Source organism: Chiloscyllium plagiosum, unplaced genomic scaffold (assembly GCF_037043375.1).
Source record: "Chiloscyllium plagiosum isolate Xiang-an unplaced genomic scaffold, Cpla_swu_hap1 HiC_scaffold_33, whole genome shotgun sequence".
NCBI classification, from domain to species: Eukaryota; Metazoa; Chordata; class Chondrichthyes; order Orectolobiformes; family Hemiscylliidae; genus Chiloscyllium; species Chiloscyllium plagiosum.
The window spans coordinates 14,752,710-14,774,227 of NW_028270171.1; the positions used below are offsets into that span (position 1 = coordinate 14,752,710).

Consider the following 21,518-nt stretch of genomic DNA (forward strand, 5'->3'; position numbering starts at 1 on the left):
TGTGAGGCAGCAATGCTAACCACTGAGCCACCGTGCCACCCATATCATGTTATGGTCAGAAGTCTCTGGAGATGGTTTTTTTTTTCCTCTCTGAAATTATCTCATAAACCTGCCTCATTATCCCTTAGCAGATCCAAAATAGTCTTATATTAAAACAGAAATAGCTGGATAAATGCAGCAGGTCTGGCAGCATCCATGGAGAGAATTCAGACTAAACGTTTCGGGTCCAATTGCCCTTCCTCAGAATCTTTCCCCAGTTCTGAGGAAGGATCACTGGACCAGAAATGTTAACTCTGATTTCTCTGCACAGGTGCTGCCAGACCCACTGAGTTTTTCCAACAATTTCTGTTTTTGTTTCTGATTTCTAGCATCTGCAGTTCTTTCAGTTTTCAAAATCAGCTGAGCCCTGGTGAGATCCATAAAATAGTGTTCAAGCAAACTGTCAACAAAATCCCGGCTGACTCTCTAACATCCTTTCGGGGATGAAATCTGCCACCCTTACCTGGTCTGGCCTACGTCTGATTCCAGACACAGAGCGATGTGGTTGACTCTTAACTGTGCCCTGCAATTGTGCAGCAAGCCACGAAGGAGCAATGCATGCAACAAATAACTGGCTTTGTTGGTTATTCCCATATCCCAAGAATGAATATATGTTAAAAATCCCCAAATGCTTCACAGCCAATGAAGTCCTTTCCACAGGTAGCCGACTGTCTTAATTGCAGAACAATACTAGTGAAAAGGTTCTTTTTTTTGAATGTTGCTGGCCAATGCTTAAGCGTTCATTAAAAATCAGCTATAGATTCTGATTGGTAGAGCCGTTGCCATGTCGAGTGCACACCTTAATGGTGATTCGCTGGCAGGCTTTGTTTAAATTTGAAATGAGACGTGTTGACTCTGATTGGTCATGGCATTGCCCTGAGTGTGAACCAATGAGTAGCTATTACCTCTCATTGCAGTATCCAAGTTGCTTTTCCTCCTGGATTGGTATTATGGCAAATTGTCCTGCTGAATAAATACATGATTAAAACTTTTGATTAAATGTGTTTTTTTTTCAAGAAAAACAGGATGTTTTATTGTTTATAATCACCATCAGGAGACTAGCTTTGTACTGGAATTCATAAAGGTGACCCTTCACAGAGGTGACACAAAATGGTCATCCTGGTGGTTACCTTCTCCAGCCTGTCTCAGCTTCTGGCTGTAGTGATTGGAATGAGGTCAGCCAGGTGGACTTCATAGAATATGAGTTCCCCAATTGGGGCTGTTAACCTGGTCCAATCAGGGAGCCCTGGCTGATGGATATAAACAAGAGTGTCTGAATAAAGATTTGCGCACCTTGTGTCTTTCACTGTGTCTCACACCTGAACACACATGTGTGCGGGGGGGATAAATAAGCATTACCGCAGTTAGGCGTTAGTGTGTGGGGTAATTTTAAAAATTTCAAAAAATAAAAATTTTTTTAAAAAACCAAGCGTGTCAGGAGTTCTGTTCACTCTGAAAGCTGGCTCTGAGGGAGCTGGACCAGGGTCAAGGTCTCTCCATGCGGAAATAAAGGGTGACTTGGTGATGGGATACTGGCCTCTGTGGAGTTATTTTTCTTGCCATAACCCCTTTACAAATTTAAGATGGAGATGAGGAAGAATTGTGGGCGGCACGGTGGCACAGTGGTTAGCACTGCTGCCTCACAGCGCCAGAGACCCGGGTTCAATTCCTGACTCAGGCGACTGACTGTGTGGAGTTTGTACATTCTGCCCGTGTCTGCGTGGGGATGCTCCGGTTTCCTCCCACAGTCCAAAGATGTGCAGGTCAGGTGAATTGGCCTTGCTAAATTGCCCGTAGTGTTAGGTAAAGGGGTAAATGTAGGGGTATGGGTGGGTGGCGGGTCGGTGTGGACTTGTTGGGCCGAAGGGCCTGTTTCCACACTGTAAGTAATCTAATCTAATCTAATCTAATCTAATTTCTTCTCTCAGAGAGTTGAGAGTCTTTGGGACTCTTTGCCTCAGCTCACTGTGGGACAGAGTCCTTGTGTATATTCAAGGCTGAGATAGATGGATTCTTGACCAATCGGGAATCAAGGGTCACTAGAAAGAGCAGAAAGGTGGACGTCAGAAATGTTGGATCAGCCATGATCCTATTGAATGGTGGAGCACGCTCGAGGGGCCGAATGGCCTACTCCTGTTCCTATTACTTATGGTTAGCCCCTACCCTCTCTTCCCATAACTACAATCTCCATTGGAAAAGTCTTGTGCAACATTCACAAATTCTTGAGCAACAATTGCATAAGGGAACAAAATGTTTGTGCAAAGAGGTGCAAATTCTCTGTTTTTATTGTTCCTGGTTGCAGTGGAATTTGACCTGGGATGTAATTAAGTGTGTTTTTAAAAGGAGACAGACCTTACTTCCTTATCAGTTGACTTTTAATTGCACTGCATCAAAAGAAACAATGGGTCAGAAATTGATATCCGTTCCCCAACTGATCAAGGATCAATCTATCTCAGCCTTAAATATACACAAGCACTCTGCCCCCACAGCTCTCTGTGGCAGGGATATCGAAACTCTGTTTTACAGTCTGACTGTCAGCATTCAGGGTCTGTACTATCAAAAACTACCAGTCCAAAGATGTGCAGATTAGTTGGATTGGGCCGTGCTAAATTGCCCATCGTGTCCATGGATGTGCAAGCTAGGTGGATTAGCCATGGAAAATGCAGGGTTACAGGAATAGGATTGTGGGGTGGGTCTGGGTGGGATGCTATTCAGAGGGTTGGTGTGGACCCAATGGGCCGAACGGCCTGCTTCCCCACTGTAGTGATTCTATAACTGTAGATTTTGGACACACAAAGTGGAAATTTAAGAGTTGCTCCTCCTTGTGGTTCCCTCTCAGACTTGATAAGAAGTTTGTATATCTTGCCGCAAAACAGTTGAAAAAGTTACACTTTGTTGACAGAGACATAACTAAGTATTGACACAGGGTACTAAGCTTCTTAATTATTGATAAATAACCTGACTCGTCTGGTCAAGCCAATTTGATGTTGGTGCAATGTCAAATGATAAAAAGTAGAGAATTTTTTATGCTTTAAAAAATATTTAAAAGGTACTTTTAAATTTTGCTTTAATCCAATCATTATATGGTAGTACAGAATTTGATGGTTTCTGATAAATTAAAGATGTCACAATAAAGCTTTTTGTATTAGATAAATACATGAATAAGAAATGTTTGAAGGGATATGGGCCAAGTTCAGGCAAGTGGGACTAGTTTCATTTGGAATTATGATCAGCATGGACTGGTTGGGCCGAAGGGACTGTTTGACTCTATGACTCTACACTCATAGAAACAGAGGAAGTTATAATGGGGAGCAAAGAGATGGCAGATCCATTAAGTACATACTTTGATTCTGTCTTCACAAAGGAATATACAAATAACGTCTCAATAAAGTTGACGAATACATGGATCAGAGAGAGTAAGGAACTGAAGGAAATCTCCAATCTTAGGGAAATGGTGTGGGGGAAATTGATGGCATTAAAGGCCAATAAATCCGCAGGACTCAATAATCTACATCCCAGAGTATGTAAGGAAGTGGCCCTAGACAGAATGGATGTGTTGGTGGTCATCTTTGAAGGTTCTGTAGACTCTGAAACAGTTCTTATGGATTGGAGGGCAGCTATTGTGATCCTACTATTTTTTTAAAAAAAGGGAGCTAGGCAGAAAACAGGGAATTACAAACCAGTTATCCTGAATCAGTAGTGGGGAAAATGTTTCGGTCCATTATAAAAGATTTAATACCACTTGGAAAACAGTGACAGGACAGGACAGGGATTTACGAAAAGGAAATCAAGCTTGACAAATCTATTGGAGTTTCTTGAGAGTGTAACAAGTTGAGTTGATTAGTGGATGTGGTTTACTGTCCTTGCAATTTCAGAAGGTATTTGATAAGTTCCTACATATGGGTTTGGCATGTTAAACTAAAGGTTATGGGAATGGGTGATGTACGGATAGAGAACTGGTTGACAGACAAGAAGCAAAGTGTAAGGATAACCAGGTAATGTTTTGAGCACCAGCCAGTGACCACTGGGGTACCACAGGACCTGAGACCCCAGCTATTCACCTTATAGATTAATGATTTAGTTGAGGGAACTAAATGTAATATATCTAAATTTGCAGAGGACAAAGAGCTGGGTGGGAGAATGAACAGTGAGGACAATAAAGAGATGCTTCAGTTTTGGACAAATTGAGTGGGTGGGCAAATGCAAAGCAGTTGTATGATGCAGTCAAATATGTGGCTATCCACTTTGGCAGCAAAAACAAGATGATGGATTATTGTCTGAACAGTGATAACTTGGAAAGGGGGAGATGCAATGAGGCATAGATAACCTTGCACACCAGACACTGAAAGTAAGCATGCAGGTGCAGCAGACAGTGCAGAAGGCAAATGGCACGTTGGCCTTTGCAACGAAAGGATTTGACTACAGGAGCAAGAATCTCGTGTTGCAATTGTACAGAGCCTTAGTGAGAGCACACCTGGAGTATTGTGTGTAGTTTTGGCTTCCCCAGCTGAGGAAGGATGGAGTGCAACAAAGGTCACCCAGACTGACAGCTGGGATGGCAGAGCTGATCTCTAATGACAAACTGGGTCGATTAGGCCAATATTTGATTCAGAAGAATCAGGGATGATTTTGTAGAAACCTGTAACATTCTAACAGGACTAGGCAGGGTAAACACAGGAAGGATCTTCCCATTGGCCGGATGAGATTTAGGTATTTGGGACTCAGATGAGGAGAAATGTCTTCACCCAGAAAGTGGTGAGCCTGTGGAATTCTCTGCAACAGAGAGTAGCTGTGGCTAGATTTTCAAGAAGGGGATAGATAGAGCTCTAGTGGCTAAAGGGATCAAATGGGGAGAAAGTGAGAACAGGCGATTGAGTTGGATGATCATAGTGAATGGTGGGTCAGGTTTAACGTTTCCAGGACATTTCACAAGATTATCAATTTAGAGGGACAACCAACATTCAGACTGTCTGAGAGGTGATTAGTTTGCAAGGGGACTCTGATATTTTAACACATGCATACATTTTGTTCCACTTCCAGCAAACCCAAGCTGAATGTGAAGAATTTTAAATATTCACAATCATTTTAAAAAAAAATGAGGATCCAGATCTGGACTCTCTCTTCACCAACAATTAATCAGTTCTTCCTGAGACCATAATCTGTGGACCACATTTCATTGAAATATGTCCATTTTTTTCAGAGATAAAACAAAGCTGAAACTGCTGGAGAAACTCAGTACCTGCAGAGAGAAAGCAGGGTCAATATTGTGGGTGCAATGACCCTTCTAGGGTGTTTAAGAGTTTCTCCAGCTATTTCTGTCTAGGTTTCAACTTTCCAGCATTCTTTGTCTTTTGTTTCAGAGATATGGAAAGAAACGGAACATTTCCCCCCACCACCTTCAGTGGCAGAGGTCATTCCTTGTGAAATTTACAACATACATCTCACAACAAAGATACAAATTAATAGGTTCGATACAGACTCTAGCCACTCAGTATACCAGGGTGGATGGACCCCTTCCCCACTGAGCTTTTGTAGCAGTTGTCCTAAGCTTTAGTACATCTGTAGCACATAGTCCTGGACCTTGGAATGGGCCAGTCAGCAACACCTGAAACAGAGAATTCTGGAGAAACTCAGCAGGTCTGTGCAGAGAGAAACTGAGTTAACATTTTGAGTTTGAAATGACTCTCCTTCAGCAATGCCTGTTCATGGGCAATTGTTCACACTGATAAACCAGTTCGCCAATCAAAGCCAATAGCAGACACTATGGCAGAGGAGTGATATAATATGCCAAACACAAGCCAAAATGATGAGCACTACCCCAATCATCACTTATACCAGCAAAAGAAAGCAAACAGAAGAAGCAAAAAATATATTGCCAATAGACTGGCTGGCTGGAAAGATATCCATCTTCTACATTACTTTTACGTATTCACTGGATGTCAGTATCATTGAGAAGGTGAGCAGGAGTTACCCATCCTTAATTACCCAGTGACAAGCCACTGCAATTAACTATCGCTGCCCACATTATGGAAGCAGACCCATGATGATGTGAGGGAGGGCATTTCAGGATTTTGACCCAGTAACAGTGAGGGAACAACATATGATGTGTGGATTAGAGGGAACTTGCAGATGGTGGTGTGCCCATGTGTCTGTTGCCTTCGCTTTTCTAGGTGATGAAATCAAAGGCTTCAAAAGTGCTATTGACAGAGGCTTGCTGGGTTACTGCAGTGAATCTTGCAGATGGTACCAGATGCAGTGCAGATTGAAGATGGTGGATAATGGTGCTTTGTCCTGGATGGTGTCGTTTCAAATGTTGGAGCTACCCATCCAGGCAAGTGGGGGGGGGTCACTCTGTCACACATGCGCCTTGCAGGTGCTGGACAGGCTTTGGGAATCAGAAGGGGAACTACTCACCATAGAATTCACATCCTCTACCCTGTTTTTCCAGCCAGACAATTTATAATTTGGAGATGCCGGTGTTGGACACCAGGTTATAGTCCAACAGGTTTAATTGGAAGCACCAGCTTTCAGAGCGCTGCTCCTTCATCAGGTGGTCGTTTCATCCAGTTAATGGCAAGCCCAAATGATGATGGTAGGAGATTCAGTGATGGCTATGCCATTGAATGTCAAGGGGGAAATGCTGTGTGACATTTCCATCAAATTGCCTCATCACATTTTGTCTTAGCCAGCATGACCAAATGTGCTGATAGTCTGCTTTTGGCTGTTAATCGAGGTGTTGGAATGAAAACTTAACAAAAAGCTAGTTAAGATTAGTATTAACCAACAATGGTGGCAGTGCTAAGATTAGTGTAATCAGTGGGAACATGAATACAAATTAAGGTGTAGCAGTTCAGCAATTAAGGATTCAGTTTACACTGCATGCTTGCATTTTATATTACCCAGTGTCCTGGATTCTCAGTGCTATGTATTTTTATCCAACAGATCCAGCTACTGTCGATATGCTTATCCCCCAATGTGACTGAGTGTTACTCACATTGTCTGCACATATTTAATACAATACTGATTCAAACAGTAAGGGAGCCCCAAATTCACTGTCAGTGATGAAATGCTTCTGAATCCATCTCAGCCCATTCCTCTGAGCAGACATCGCCATCTCTCCGATGGCCCATGCAATTACAGAGCATTTAATTTTATTAACCCACCTCCTAGAATAGGCATTTGTGGTAGGACAGGTAAAGTGGACAACGCAGTGGCTTAATCTCTTTAGAGAACGTCGTCACTGCACATTATTCTATACTGGATCCTAATGAAGAAAAATCGTGGGGCAATTACATTTGTAACCATCACAGAACATTTAACACATGAATTTGAGCCACTGACATCTCTTCAAAACATTAAACCAGTGGTTAACAGAATGGTTTATCTTTATGGAGATTATTTAAAATATTCCTTAAACAAATGCTGTTGATTGCATTATCAGAGTTTTTTTGGAGAAAGAGGATCAAGGGAGATAAAATGTTTACATAACAGTTCTAGAACATTCTCAAAATGTACCAAAGCTTTCAATAGCCTGATGAATAGTTTTTTTTAAGCAAAGTCACTGATGCAGGTAAACCCCTGTTTATATAAAGTGATGTCCAACAATCAGCAAATAGGAGGAAAGCCCATGGCTTTGGTTGAGAGGGGAAGTTGGCAAGGACATCAAAAAAAACATCAACAACAGCATTCACCACTCCCCATACACTGAAGCAATCCATGCCCCATGCCTGATGGACTTCATCCTAGGGTCTGAAAAGAAATAGCTAGCAAGACAGTTAATGCATTGGTTGTAATTTTCCAAAATTTCCTAGATTTCGAGAAGGTCCCATTAGATTGATAAATGTAAAGAGGGAGGTGAAAATCAAGAAACCACAGGCCAGTTAGCTTACCAGTACAGTTATGAAGGAGAAAATGTTAGAAGCTATTACTGAAGATTTTATCAAGGCTCTTAAAAATTCAAGGTAATCAGGCAGAGTAAATGTGATTCACATTTAACCAAATTGTTAAGAGTTCTTTGAAGCAGTAACATTCTGTAGGTAAAGAGTAACTAATAGATGTATCATTGTTAGATTTTCAGAAGACATTTGATAGGATGCCACCGAGGTCATTGTGGAAAATAAATTCATTGTAGGGTAAGGGCAACAGATTAGGGTTACATTGGCTACCTGACAAGAAAAAGGGAAAGTATCAATAGGTCTTTTTCTGGTTGGCAAGATATAACAAATAGAATACCTTGGGGCTCAGTGCTGAGCTCCAACATTTTACAACTAAACAAAATGATTTGAATGAAGGAACCGAAGGTATGGTAACGAAATTTGCTGATGGTACCAAGATAGGAAAAGTAAGTTGTAAAGAGGGCAGAAGAAGGCTACAAAGGAATAACCAATAGGTTAAGTGAGTGGGCAAAGATGTGGGAAATGGAGCATTGTAGGAAAAGATGAAATTGTCCATTTTGAAAGGAAGAATTTAAAAAATTGAAAAGATGAGAGTATACAACGTTGAAATGCGGAGGGATCTGGATGTTCTCGTTGCCTGAAACACAAATGTTTAGTATGTGGGTATAGCAAGTAATTAGGAACGCTAATAGAATTACTAATCATTTACGGCAAGGGGAATTGAACAGAGAAGTAGATAGGTCTGCTTCAGTTATAGAGGGCATCGTTGAGCTCCATTCTGCAGCATTGGTCTCGTTATTTAAGTAAGGACATAAACGTATTGGTTCAGAAAATATCTGGAATGAAAACAGAAAATGCTGGAAAAGCTCAACAGGTCTTCGCAGAGAAATCAGAGTTTAGGTTTCTGATTCTGAGGGTCATTTGATCCGAACCGTTAACTCTGTTTCTATCTCCATAGATGCTGCCAGACCTGCTGAACTTTTCCAGCAATGTTCATTTTTATTTCTGAATTACAGCATCCACAGTTCTTTTGGTTTATACTTCACATCTGGAACAGGTAGGTTGCCTTTTGAGGAAAGGTTAGGCAGGCTGAGTTCCACTAGAGTTCAGCAGAGTGATTGAAATAGACAATTCCTTACTGGTCTTGACAGAATGGATTTGGAGAGAATGTCTCCTCCTGTGGGAGACTCTCAAACCAGTGATCACCATTAAAAATAAGAGCTTACCCACTTAAGGCAGATGTGGTGACTTGTTTTCCTCAGTGGGTCTCAAGTCTCAGAACACTGTTTCTCAAAATGCAGTAGAAGCAGAGAATGTTTGAATATTGGGAAGGCAGGTAGCTTCCTGGTAAACACGACAGCGAAAGTTTACAGAGGAGCAGGAGAGAAATGTAGTGTTGTCATCATAATCAGATTAGCCATTTTCTTATTAAAAAACAGAGGTCTGAGATCCCAACTAACTTCTTCCCACTCGTAACTCAGATGCCTGTACGTCTGTTTCTGAGGCAATCCCCAGATTGGACTCATTGTGGCATCCACTTGCAGTCACAATTCCCCAATTTTCAACAGCACTTAAAACAATTTTGATTAGAAATATTGTAAACGTAAATTTGCTGAAAACAGCCTCTCTATCTCATCCCCAAATCCTTTGCCCTCTGCTCTCCAAATAATCTCTTCCAAACGCAATTCCTCACACCCTCTTATCCACCCCATTGCTGCTTGCTGCTACTGAAGACTGTTCAGTGGCTGTTAATCTCTGGAACTCACTTGCCATTTTAACTCATCATCTCCCCCCTTCACTCAAAACATGCTCTTGAGCATCTGCCTGCACATTACTGTGTATTTCTCCAACCTTATTTAACGCTGCTTTCCCTATTTTCTGGGTTTGTAACTAAGGTTCCGTACCTAGAAATCTTTGTACCAAAGATGGCAAACTTATAAAATTTTCACATACTCAGGTGAGTGCATGTGACAATAAACCTAATTCAAAGCAACCTAAATATAAATGAGAGGTGGTGTATTCTTGACAATTACTAAAAGCTATCTTATTGAAATATTCTTTTCACAAGTTCAATCCAGCCATTTGTTAAAGTAAATATCCTTTGTTCAAATAGTTACAGTTTGAAAACCTTTTAGTTATTCTTTTATTATATTCACATTGTACATTGTGAGTGAAGACGAAGATCAGAATTGCATAATTACAGATAACTGAGGCACACGGTATTACAGTTTAATCCTGCATATTGTAACATCAGTTGGAGGTTTGATGCACACACTCACAAAACTGTTTATTGGTTTTCCACTTCAATAAGCTCATCATCATGACATATTCTTAAATGCAACCACCAAAACTAAGTGTATAATTTAAATAAATTAAAACATACTGTTAAGTAAGGCAGTCAGTTCAATGTTAATTCGTGAATTTATGACAAAGAAATGTTGAAAACATAATGAAAGTCTATTTGGTCCATCACATTTTCCTCTCTCTGAGGCGCTGTGTCATCTGTTTGATCAAGGGTTTTAAAATAAAGACCTAGATTTCTATAGCACCTTTCATGACCTCAGAAGGTTTCCTAGTGCTTTGTGGCCAGTCTAGTGTTTGAACTTTTTTTTCCCGTCTTGCCTACTGTTGTAATGCAGGAAAGACAGCAGCCAAATAATACGCAGCGACATCACGCAAATAGCAGCAGGGGATTTGGTTATGCCTCCCATAGAGGATAGATGGAGCCTTTGTTTATATGTTTCATTGGATTGACTTCTACCTCCTGCCCTTGCAACAACTATTTCAGACAAATTCAAGCCTAGAAAAACACGTTACCCAACACCATTTTCTGGGTTAACTAAAGTGGGACAGGGGTGGATGAAAAACAAAGTACGTGTCAGTGGAAACCATTCCTCTTGATTCACTCTCTCCTGTAACAAAGAACAAAAACCCTTTTCTTCCACTCATCACCATCACACACAAAGACATCATTCACTGACATTGAAGTATTCCTATGGTACGGTTCTGCACTGTGAAGCCTTGTGGAAACTGTACTCACACACACACACACGCTTTCCCCAAATGGATACTCAGCAATGATGAGGATTGGTCCACAACTTAGTAGTAATAACTTATGTTGCCCATTTGGTGTGAGGAGGCCACAAATGTTTTCTCACTTTCCAACATATATTAACAGTCTTTGTTGTCAACTTGGAAGAAATGTGAAATCACACAGAGGCTTAGAAACAACACATTACATAATACAAAATAAATATATTCCTCAAAGACCATCTATTTCAGATGTATTGGCTCTTTGTCAGCTTCAGAGGCTGGGTAACTAGGATAAATCCACAATGAAAGTAAATGTAAGAATATACCTAGATCCATCAAAAGATGTGTTTAATTCCACGCCGTTGCAATTCTTATGATTGCTATACTTAGCAATTTATAGAAATCATAACCAGCCATTATCCCAATACTGAGAACCATCGCTGCTGTTTACAGAGCCAATCCCTAATTTGGTGCCCCAAAGTGAACTGTATCACTGTTTGAATAAGCAGAAACCAAACTACAACCAGCTCATTTAATAATACAAGAGCATGTGAAGGCCATTCAGCCCATCCAGCCTGATCATAGTTTTCATAAACCATGAATTTACCCCCATTACTGTGACAGCAGTCATTCTTCTCAAATGTGAAATGCAAGTGTGTAACAAACTGTAAAGAAAAAAGGCAAGATATGACATTGATGGATGGAATATTCCAAACCAAGATATTTTTTCTTTTGTTCTCTTTCTTGGCTTTCTTTGGACTAAACTCAAGACACTTCGGATCAGCCACTGTATATCTGTATAATTGATGTACAACTGGTGCAGCAAAGCAGCACTGTTTCGTTTTAATCTTCAGTACTTGAAAAATTAAACATATAATATTCGGTCAGTTCTGTAAATGATAGATGCTCACAAAGCCAACTTGGTCAGTCTTCATTAATGCAGCTTTTCATTTTTTCATCAACCCCACCTAAGTCAAGCACTTAACAAAAGTTGAGCAAGTTGTTGGATTCTCTCCCTCTCCTGGTGGATGTAGATTTGTGTGTCCCAAAGCATGTTGATTAAAATAGCATCGTCAATCTCATCCAACATCACATCCGTTTTAAGCTGTGAATTGAGCCTGGAAAAAATAATGAGGGAAAGTAAAGAAAAAGTTGCCAGAGTGTTACTGGACCATTTGGCTGTTCTCTCATTAGAAAGAGATGACTGGTGGTATCTTAAACTGTGGGTCACCATGCTTTAGACATGTGGAGAAGTTGAAAAGGAGACAATCCTTTGTGGTAACCTCAGCAGGTGTCAAGACATGAACCCAAGCTGTTAGTGTCACTCTGCACTGCAAACCAGCCATCCAGCCAACTAAGCTAACTGATACTACCCAGGTCCCAGACATGACAACATCAAATCGGCCTGATATATGAAGTTCACTCGCTCAGTTTCTTTACACGGTTGAGACACAAATGTTTCCCAGCTGGTTTATTCCATAATCAAGCTGTCAGCTAGCACTGTACTAAGACAGCACACCAATAAACCTCAGCTGATGAATGGATGAGGCAGCAGTACAGCATAGACAGCAGGGTGAGTCACCAAGCCTCAGAGATTGGCACTAAATCCAAAGTTTCAGTAGGTGTGTCTGATAATATTGTCCAGGATTTGTCAAAGTTCTGAATGAATGGAGTGGAGTGGAGGTTTACTGTGCTTGGAAGTTAAATGAAAATTTTAGGAAAAGAAGCTTTGTTCCTAGGGATTGCACATTAAGGAGCCTTCTTGGCCACATGGAAAAGTGTGAAAGCAACTGTGTGGGTTTCCTCCGGGTGCTCCGGTTAACCTCCCACAGTCCAAAGATGTGCAGGTCAGGTGAATTGACCATGCTAAATTGTCCATAATGCTAGATACACTAGTCAGAGGGAAATGGGTCTGGATGGGTTACTCTTTGGAGGGTCAGTGTGGACTGGTTGGGCCGAAAGGCCTGTTTCCACACTATAGGGAATCTAATCTAATCTAATCTAATCTAATCTAATCTAATGTTATCATTCCACTACATAGTGCTTAATCTATTGATAACAACAGATTTTGGTTTCTGATTGAAGATTGCTCTACTTAATAAAATGAAGGCTGTTGCCCACAAAGTTCAAACATATCACATAAAATATTGGACTGCACTTCAATGGCAAAATCGCCAAGTCTGTAAATGTACGAACAACTCTTTTTGATCGTGCAATCAAAGTTGGCATTATTGTATAACAATGGTGGACAGGTTAGTAGTTACGTCCAGCCTACGTTATTAAAGGTCCAAAGTGAAACAGCTGTACATCACGGATAGTATATCTGTCTCATGGCCATCACACTACAGACTTCACATTTATATATGTATATGGAAAACTGTCCTAAAAGAAGGACAAAAAAAAAATGCAGATTCAAAGCAATAAACTTGCAACAGGTCTAAAGCAGCCTACAAGTGATCTCAAGAAATTCCGGGCATCTGCACTTAACTGGAATAAAAGACAACTTTATAAGAAATCAGAAATTGCTGGAGAAACTCAGTGGGCCTGCCAGCATCTGTGGGGTGAAAGCAGAGTTAATATTTTGGGTCCAGTGAATTGTTTTGATGAAGAATCACTTGACTCAAAATATTAACTGTTTCTCTGCCCACAGATGCTGCCAAACAATGCTGTGTTTCTGCAACAATTTGTGTTCTTCTTACATTTAACCAGAATTGTCTATACAGACCACTTCCTTCACAGAGAACCTAGTAAAACTGGAATCGATAGGTATCAGGAGGCAAACTGTCCACTGGTTGGAGTCAGACCTGGCATATAGGAAGATGGCTGTGGTTGTTGGAGGTCAGTCATTTCATCTCCAGGATACCTCCACAGAGTTCCTCAGGGTAGTGTCCTATGCCCAACAATTTTTAGTTGTTTCAAATAATGTCCTACCCTCCATCATAAGGTCAGTAGTGGTGATGTTCGTCAATAATTGCACAACATTCAGCACTATTCGTTACTCGTCAAGTACTGAAGCAGTCCATGTTCAAATGTAACAAGATCTGGACAATATCCAGGCTTTAGCTGACAAGTGGCAAATAATATTCATGCCACACAAATGCCAAGCAATGACCATCTCCAATAAAAGGCAACCTAACCACCACCTTTTTGAGATTCATTGGCGTTACCATCACTGAAATCCCCCACTATCAACTCCTTGGGTTACCAATGATCAGAAACTCAACAGGATTCACCATATAATTTTAGTGGCCATAAGAGCAGGTCAGAAACTAGGAATACTTCGGTGAGTAACTCACCTCCTGACTCCCCAAAACCTGTCTACCATCTTTACAAGGCAATCAGGAAGGTGATGGAATATTCTCCACTTGCCTGGACTGGATGAGTGTAGCTCCAACAACATTCAAGAAGCTTAACATCATGCAGGACAAAGCAGCCCACTTGATTGGCACCAATCCACAAACATCCACTCCCTTCAATCGATTAGCAGTAGCAGCAGTGTGTACAACCTACAAGATACACTGCAGAAATTCACCAAAGATCCTTAGATACCACCTTCCAAATCCACAACCACTTCTATCTAGAAGGACAAGGGCAGCAGACACATGGGAACAACACAACTTGCATGCACTTCTCCAAGTCAGTCACCATGTTGACTTGGAAATATACTGCCGTTCCTTCACTGTTGCCGAGTCAAATTCCCTCCCCAAGGGTATTGTGGGACTACCTACAGCAGCACGTGGACTGCAGTGGTTCAAGAAGGCAACTCACCATCGCCATCTCATGGGCAACTTGGACAGGCAATAAATTTTGGCTCAGCCAGCAACTCTCCCGATTGAATAATTGTTTTTATATAAGGAGTTTTAAAAGGATTGACTGGGTAAAACACTGCCCCAATCCCAACCAGACTGCAGGCTACAAATGGGTATTACTTGAAGGATCAATATAGGAGATGTGCAACAATCCAATCTTAGGAGAACAAATAAATCGCAATTGCATGTCAGCGCTCCCTGGTCGTTGCATCATCACCTCCATAATGTAACCTATGCCAAGGTGTCCAGGTAACAAGTCTGACCCTCCCATCCAGCCCAGGCTGGAGCCTCTGCTTGATTCCTGATGAAGGGCTTTTGCCCGAAACGTCGATTTTCCTGCTCCTCGGATGCTGCCTGACCTGCTGTGCTTTTCCAGTACTACTCTAGTCTAGATCTTGATTAATTAAATCCTGTGCCTACCTGAAGTATGGAATATCCACCATTTCACACCAGGCTCTGGCTCGATCCACTGCTCGACCATCTGAATCAGTGCACTAATAAACAGAAGGTGAAAGATCTCATCACTACAATCTCTCATCTAATTAGTCTCTCAAATCAATTAGTTAAAAAAAGATTCTGCTCTCTCACTGCCACATGCCATGCCCAGACAGACTAAACTACTCCCAAAGGGTGGTTAATTCAGACGCAGCAGTAGTTTTGGGAGGATAATAATACACTTTCAGTTCATTTTGCAAACAGATACACAATATGCACTTTTGGAGTCTAATTATTTAGCAATATTATTGTTAAACCTCTTGGAAACAAAGGAAATAATTACATCAATACTTGATACTTTTACAATCCTTGGACAGTCACAAGGAGCTGGTTTATTTCAATCTTAAATCAATTTGGCATTTGCCAGTTATTAATGAGGCCTGCACTAGTTAGAAAGGACATTGATCCATTTTTTTTTGAGATGTGAAAGTAAAAAGTGCAGAGATTGAAATGAGCGGGAAATATAATGCAAGTTAAATAAAAACCAAGCTTGGGTTTCAAAAGCCTCAAAGTTTGTAGGTGTCAGACAGATTAAGTGAGGCAAAGGGCACCAGTTCCTGAGCAAACAAAGAGTTTGATTGGCAGATGCTTTTTTTTTTAAACTGTTCTTTCATGGCATGTTGGACCGGCATTTTTAACCTTCCCTAAAGGGAAGGTGGCAATGAGTTGTTTTTGTGAACTGCTGCAGTCATTGTTGCTGTTGGAGAGGAAGCTCCAGGATTTTGACCCAGCAACAATGAAGAAATGGAGACATGGTTTCAAGACAGGATGGCGTGTGGTGTGGAGGGGAACTTGTAGGTGGGGCTGTGATAAAGCCTGATAGCATAGTTAGTAGTAATAGGAGGGTAAAGTTCAGAGGAGCATGAAACATAGCAGTGAACATCATGAGGCACAGTGCATCATAACGTTTGCATAATGATGGAAAACAGCAAATGTATGAATAATCTAGTTCAGTGAGTCTTTATTCCACTGACACCAAGCGCAGTTATTGAAAAAACAGTTAGCTTAAGACAACAAAAAACATCAAATGCATTGAGAACCCCGCTTCAAATCAATAAAGAGTTGATGCTCACTATCCACATGCTCACAGCAACGCTGAAGCCATTGCATTCCCCTCAAAGCAACTGAAACTATTCCCGAAGCCCTGAAGGAACCCTGGCACAGTGAAATCTACCTTTCCCACAGTCTCTACTGTCACCATCACCAGCCAGAGGGAGTGCAGCAGACCAGCTATAAGCCATCACAACAACCACAGGTCTCCTACTGTGTGGAAGCATACCATTCAGCCCATCAAGTTCACACCTCCCCCACTCCCCCCACCCCCTCTCTCGATGAATACCCCACCCAGACCTTCCACCACTATACTATCCCTGTAACCCTGCATTCCCCATGGTTAATCCACATAGCCTGCACAACCCTGGACACTAAGAGCAATTTAGCATTGCCAATCCAACTAACCCGCACAGCTTTGGATTGTGGGAGGAAACCGGAGCACCTGGAGGAAACCCACACGGACGTGGGCAGAATGTACAAAGTCCACACAGTCACCCGAGGCCAAAATTGAGCCTGAGTTCCTGGTGCTGAGAGGTTCTGTCACACAGAATTTGCAACTCAGGACTGCCCTCTTGACCTATCAATCTTCCTTCCCACCTATCCGCTCCACCCTCCTCTCCGACCTATCACCTTCTCCTCCATCTTCAACTACCTATCACATTCCCAGCTACCTTACCCAAAAGCCCCACCCCCTTCCTATTTATCTCTCACCCACCATGGCCCACAAGCCTCACTCCTGATGAAGGGCTTATGCCCAAAACGTCAATTCTCCTGCTCCTCAGATGCTGCCTGACCTGCTGTACTTTTCCAGCATCACTGTCTCGGCACAGAATTTGGGTACACAGAAGACTCCACTGCTAGACTTGATGCTGTACAATCACCTGTTTTAGGCACATCTGGAATGTACTGAAAAGCAGATATACTTTGGATTTGATAACAAAAGCCACAAAAATTACAGGCCTAATGAGTCCTTAAGCACATCACTTTGAGGAATAGCAAATTCAAGGAGCAACAAATGCTTGCATCTTCCACATTATACTTACGCAGTCAACCACCATCTTGCCCAGCTCTCTGGCACCAAAGACTGTCTTAGCCAGTTCCCAAGGATTGGAGGGACGGAAGACGTCGACAGAAGTCACAGGTACCTGTGGCGGCTTTCCTGTTCCAAGAGAAACAACGATACCGAGCTTCTTCACCTGATCCTCTCTACCCTGTGCAGTGAACGCAGCATTACAAAAAAGGCAAACTGACATTGCAATGAGAAACCACTCCTGATTTGCTGCTACTCACCATGTAACATTTATTGATTAAATGAGGATTTTGTTACAAATGTTTTTTAGATCATATGCGTGGCTCTGTCCAATGTGCCACACAAGAGCGAATGGAGTTCTCCATTGATTTCAAGAGTTCCTTCTCCAATACTTGCATTGCAAAGCCATTATACTCAAATTCAATTCAGTCTTGTCCTCATCTGATCTCAATGTGTGCTCACTTCCAGCAGAACACCAAGTAAGAATCCCATGATATTTCATTATTTCATCTCTGCTAATGAAATCCTCTCTCCTGATGAAGGGTTCCTGCCCGAAACATCGATTTTCCTGCTCCACAGATACTGCCTGACTTGCTGTGCTTTTCCAGCACCACTCTAATCTAGACTCATCCCTGCTGTAGCCTGGCTCATTTATAGCAGCCTGCGCAATACACCAGTTGAGCTCAGTAAGAAACAAAAGGTCACAAACAATGGGCTGAGTTATAGGGACAGGTTGGACAAGTTAGGGCTTTTTTTCTTTATAGGGTAGGAGACTGAGGGGGGATCTTTTCGAAGTGTATAAGATGACGAGAGGCATGACAGGGTGAATGCACTCAGTCTTTTTCCCCAGGGTTGGGGTTTCGAAGACTAGAGGGCATCAGTTTAAGGTGAGAGGGGAAAGAATAAAAGGGAAGCTGAGGGGCAATGTTTTTACACAGAGGGTGGTACATATATGGAATGAACTGCCACTGGAAGTGGTTGAGGAGGGTACATTAACAGCATTTAAAAGCATCTGGATGGGATACGTAGATAGGAGAGGTTTAGAAGGATATGGGCCAAGTGCAGGGAAATGGGGTTAGCGTGGATGGACATTGTGGTCGGCATGGACCAGTTTGGGGCGAAGGGCCTGTCTCCATGCTCTAGGTCTCTGATTATGACTCTAAGAACCAACTAAAGTCTTGCCTTCCTGCACAGCTCTCACCATACATTCATTTACTCTCAGAGCCATTGTTCGAGGGAAAAGCATCTTTGCAATATTCTCTCAGTTGGAAAATGCTTCCCTTTTATCTCTAGTTGCTAGGAACAATGGGAAACACCCATGGTCACAGTGTCTCAATATCAGCACTACTCTTAGAAGATTGGAAGTAAATTGTCACATTTTAGCAGTTTCAATTTACATACTGGATTAAAGAGAGTCAGAATAATAATGGTAAGGTTGTAAATCATTAAGCAATGTCATTTTATCCAATACAGAAATAGGACTAAAAGGACAAATTGGTAAAATGAGGCCTTTTGGTTGGATAACCTTTCCATCTAAAATACCAAGGTTTCCAACAAGGTAGTGACTGGAATTTTCATGAACAATTTTCATTCCGATCTGCGAAACAGCAGCAAGAAACTAAACTAACTTGCTGGGTTTGTCTTAGAATTAGCAACAATTTAATGAAATAAAGATAACACCCACTTTTCTCCTCAGGTTCTGATTGTATTCATGGATTTCAGTCAAGGCATCCAGCGTTGGATTGTTTGCAAGCAGCCCTCCGTCCAGGAAGCGGCCCATGGGTCGGAAGTAGGTCGGGGCCGCACCACTGCAACGAGCTGCTCGCCACACCAACTGGTCTGTTTGAAGAAAAGCCACAATTTAGAACTATGTACGCATGAAGCTCCATTGCAAACTGACCATTTACATGTTACCTTTTTCCAAAATTTGCCTCAAATGCTTGCTCAGCAAGTATGGTGCGGCACAGTGGTTTAGTGCTTAGCATTGCTGCCTCACAGCACCACGAACCCAGGTTCAATTTCACCCTCGGGTGACTGAGTGTGTGGAGTTTGCACATTCTCCCTGTGTCTGCATTGGCTTCCTCTGGGTGCTCCAGTTTCCTCCCACCATCCAAAGAAGAAATCAGAAGTCACACAACATCAGGTTATAGTTCAACAGGGGTTTATTTTAAATCACAAGCTTTGGGAGTGCTGTTCCTTCATCAGGTGAAGAGGAGGGAAGCGTGCAGGCACAAAACTCTTCACCTGACGAAGGGGCAATTACCATTGCGGCTTCCTCGATGGTCATACCAGCCTGATTTTACTTTGTAAAGAGGTTGTTTTCAGTTCAGGACTCCCAAAGCTCATCCTCCACTGATGACGTCTCCATAAAGTTAATATCTGTCACTCTTTCAACTGTCCACAGGGTCTATTCACATATGGGAAATTTTAAAAAAGAAAGAAATAAGGACTTTACAGTCTTTATACGTTATAAATATAGTGCATTTTCAGCAGCCACTGAATATCCCAAAGCACTTCACAGCCGATGAAATACCATTGAGGTTGCTGCTGTTATGTAGAAAGAGGGGCAGCCAATTTGCACATGGCAAGCATGCACACGCAATGCCACTTAAATTATTTGTTTTTATGATGTCAAATAAGAGATAAATCCCTTGTTTTTCTTTCAAATGAAGTCAAAGGGCTTTTACAGCCACCTGAGGAAACAGACAGGATCTCGGTTTAAGGGCTCATTCGAAAAAGTATCATCTCCGATGGTGCAGCACTTTCTTCAACTTGTATTTTTTATTTCACTGCACGAGCCCTGGAGTGAAACTTGAACTGGAAACCTTGTGACTTAAGGAGTGAGAATGTTACCAACTCAGCCACAGCTGAGTTTTGGCTGACAGGAAGTTGGGGCCCACCCAAGGAACTTGCCTTTCACGAGGGGTATGAGTTAAGAGTTTTGGGAGCAAGTTCAAAATTTCCATTTCCTGATGCAGATGGAGATTTGGGTGAAAGATGGGCTTTAATAGATTGAATAGAATTGCTGAGCTTGCAACAGCTGTTCTGAAAAAAACTTGGATTCTACTGTTCATTTTCATACAGGCTTAAAAATAGCTAATGATCCACACATCCTAATAAGTGGGAGAAAGCAGCTTCACTGAATAGACACATCAACCAAACCTCCAACATATTGTGCATTCCACAGTAAATGCCGAAGGAAATTCCATTTTCATGGCAGCCGTCATTTTTAGACAGTCTTACATCTGTGAGGGATTGCGTACATATGTTTTGCTTTAAATAATTTTTTTAAAAAAAGAAAAACATTTTGTAGCATTGGTGTCAATATCATTGTGGTGCGGGGGTGTACGTCACCAGAATTCAGTGTTGAGAGAGGTTCTGTTGCACAGGTTGTGGAATGGAAGGAAAATGGATGGAGTTAACTTATGAAAGGTTTGCTAACTTTGAGTGGATTGTTTCTTCTGCAATGGTACGGGACTCTATTCTGAAGATGGAGTATGTTAATCCAACACTGCTGGAGCACGAGATACATTTTGTTCTTGGGATTGCACCAGTTGACCAAGGTTCAGCACCAAACCATTTTTCAGGTCCAGCAGGGTTTGATGGTTTTTTTGGGGGAGGCACGGAGCAAAAGAATGTTAGAGGAAATGAAAGAAGGCCAAGAGTAGAGATGTGATAAGAAATAAGGAGGAACAAAAGGGAAGGAAGGAAGGTTGACTTTTAAATGTCTTTTTAATAAATGTTCTTTACTGTAATGTTCCGAACATGCTCAGCTGAACCAACTGGAAATGTCTTGTGTAGATTCATTGCAAATAGTATTTTTGCTTGGTATCAATAACATAGACTAAAACCAAGTGGAGAAGGATGCCCACATGACATCTTCAGCACATGACTAGCTCAGTCTTGTTAAATAGAATAGTTTATTACATAATAAATAAATAGATGGCTATATTACATCCGTGTTACACAAGAGCCCATGGTAAGACCTTATGCTATACTTGTAAGAGTTTACAATACTGCCACTGAATACTTATGCTACATTACTTAAGGACAACCAATGCACACACTGATAACTCAGCGAAAAAACTTACATCCAGAACCTCAACCTGAGCGACAAATTTTCTCCAAACTCGCTAAAACTGATAACTTCTCCAAGGAAAATTC

At 41.6% G+C, this 21,518-nt stretch overlaps 1 protein-coding gene across 6 annotated transcripts in view; it reads right to left on the bottom strand.

The window, feature by feature from the left end:
- Positions 1–10,059: 10,059 nt before the first annotated feature.
- pla2g6 (phospholipase A2, group VI (cytosolic, calcium-independent)) overlaps positions 10,060–21,518 on the bottom strand; it is an 84,094-nt gene continuing 72,635 nt past the window's right edge. For all 6 annotated transcript variants that reach the window (XM_043679771.2, XM_087978301.1, XM_087978300.1 and 3 more), the window contains 4 exons: positions 19,039–19,193; positions 17,368–17,535; positions 15,197–15,270; positions 10,060–12,085 (listed from right to left, as the gene is read on the bottom strand). In XM_043679771.2, the coding sequence (XP_043535706.2) occupies positions 11,941–12,085; positions 15,197–15,270; positions 17,368–17,535; positions 19,039–19,193 (542 nt within the window). In that variant the 3' untranslated portion in view covers positions 10,060–11,940. The remainder of the gene's footprint in view (positions 12,086–15,196; positions 15,271–17,367; positions 17,536–19,038; positions 19,194–21,518) is intronic.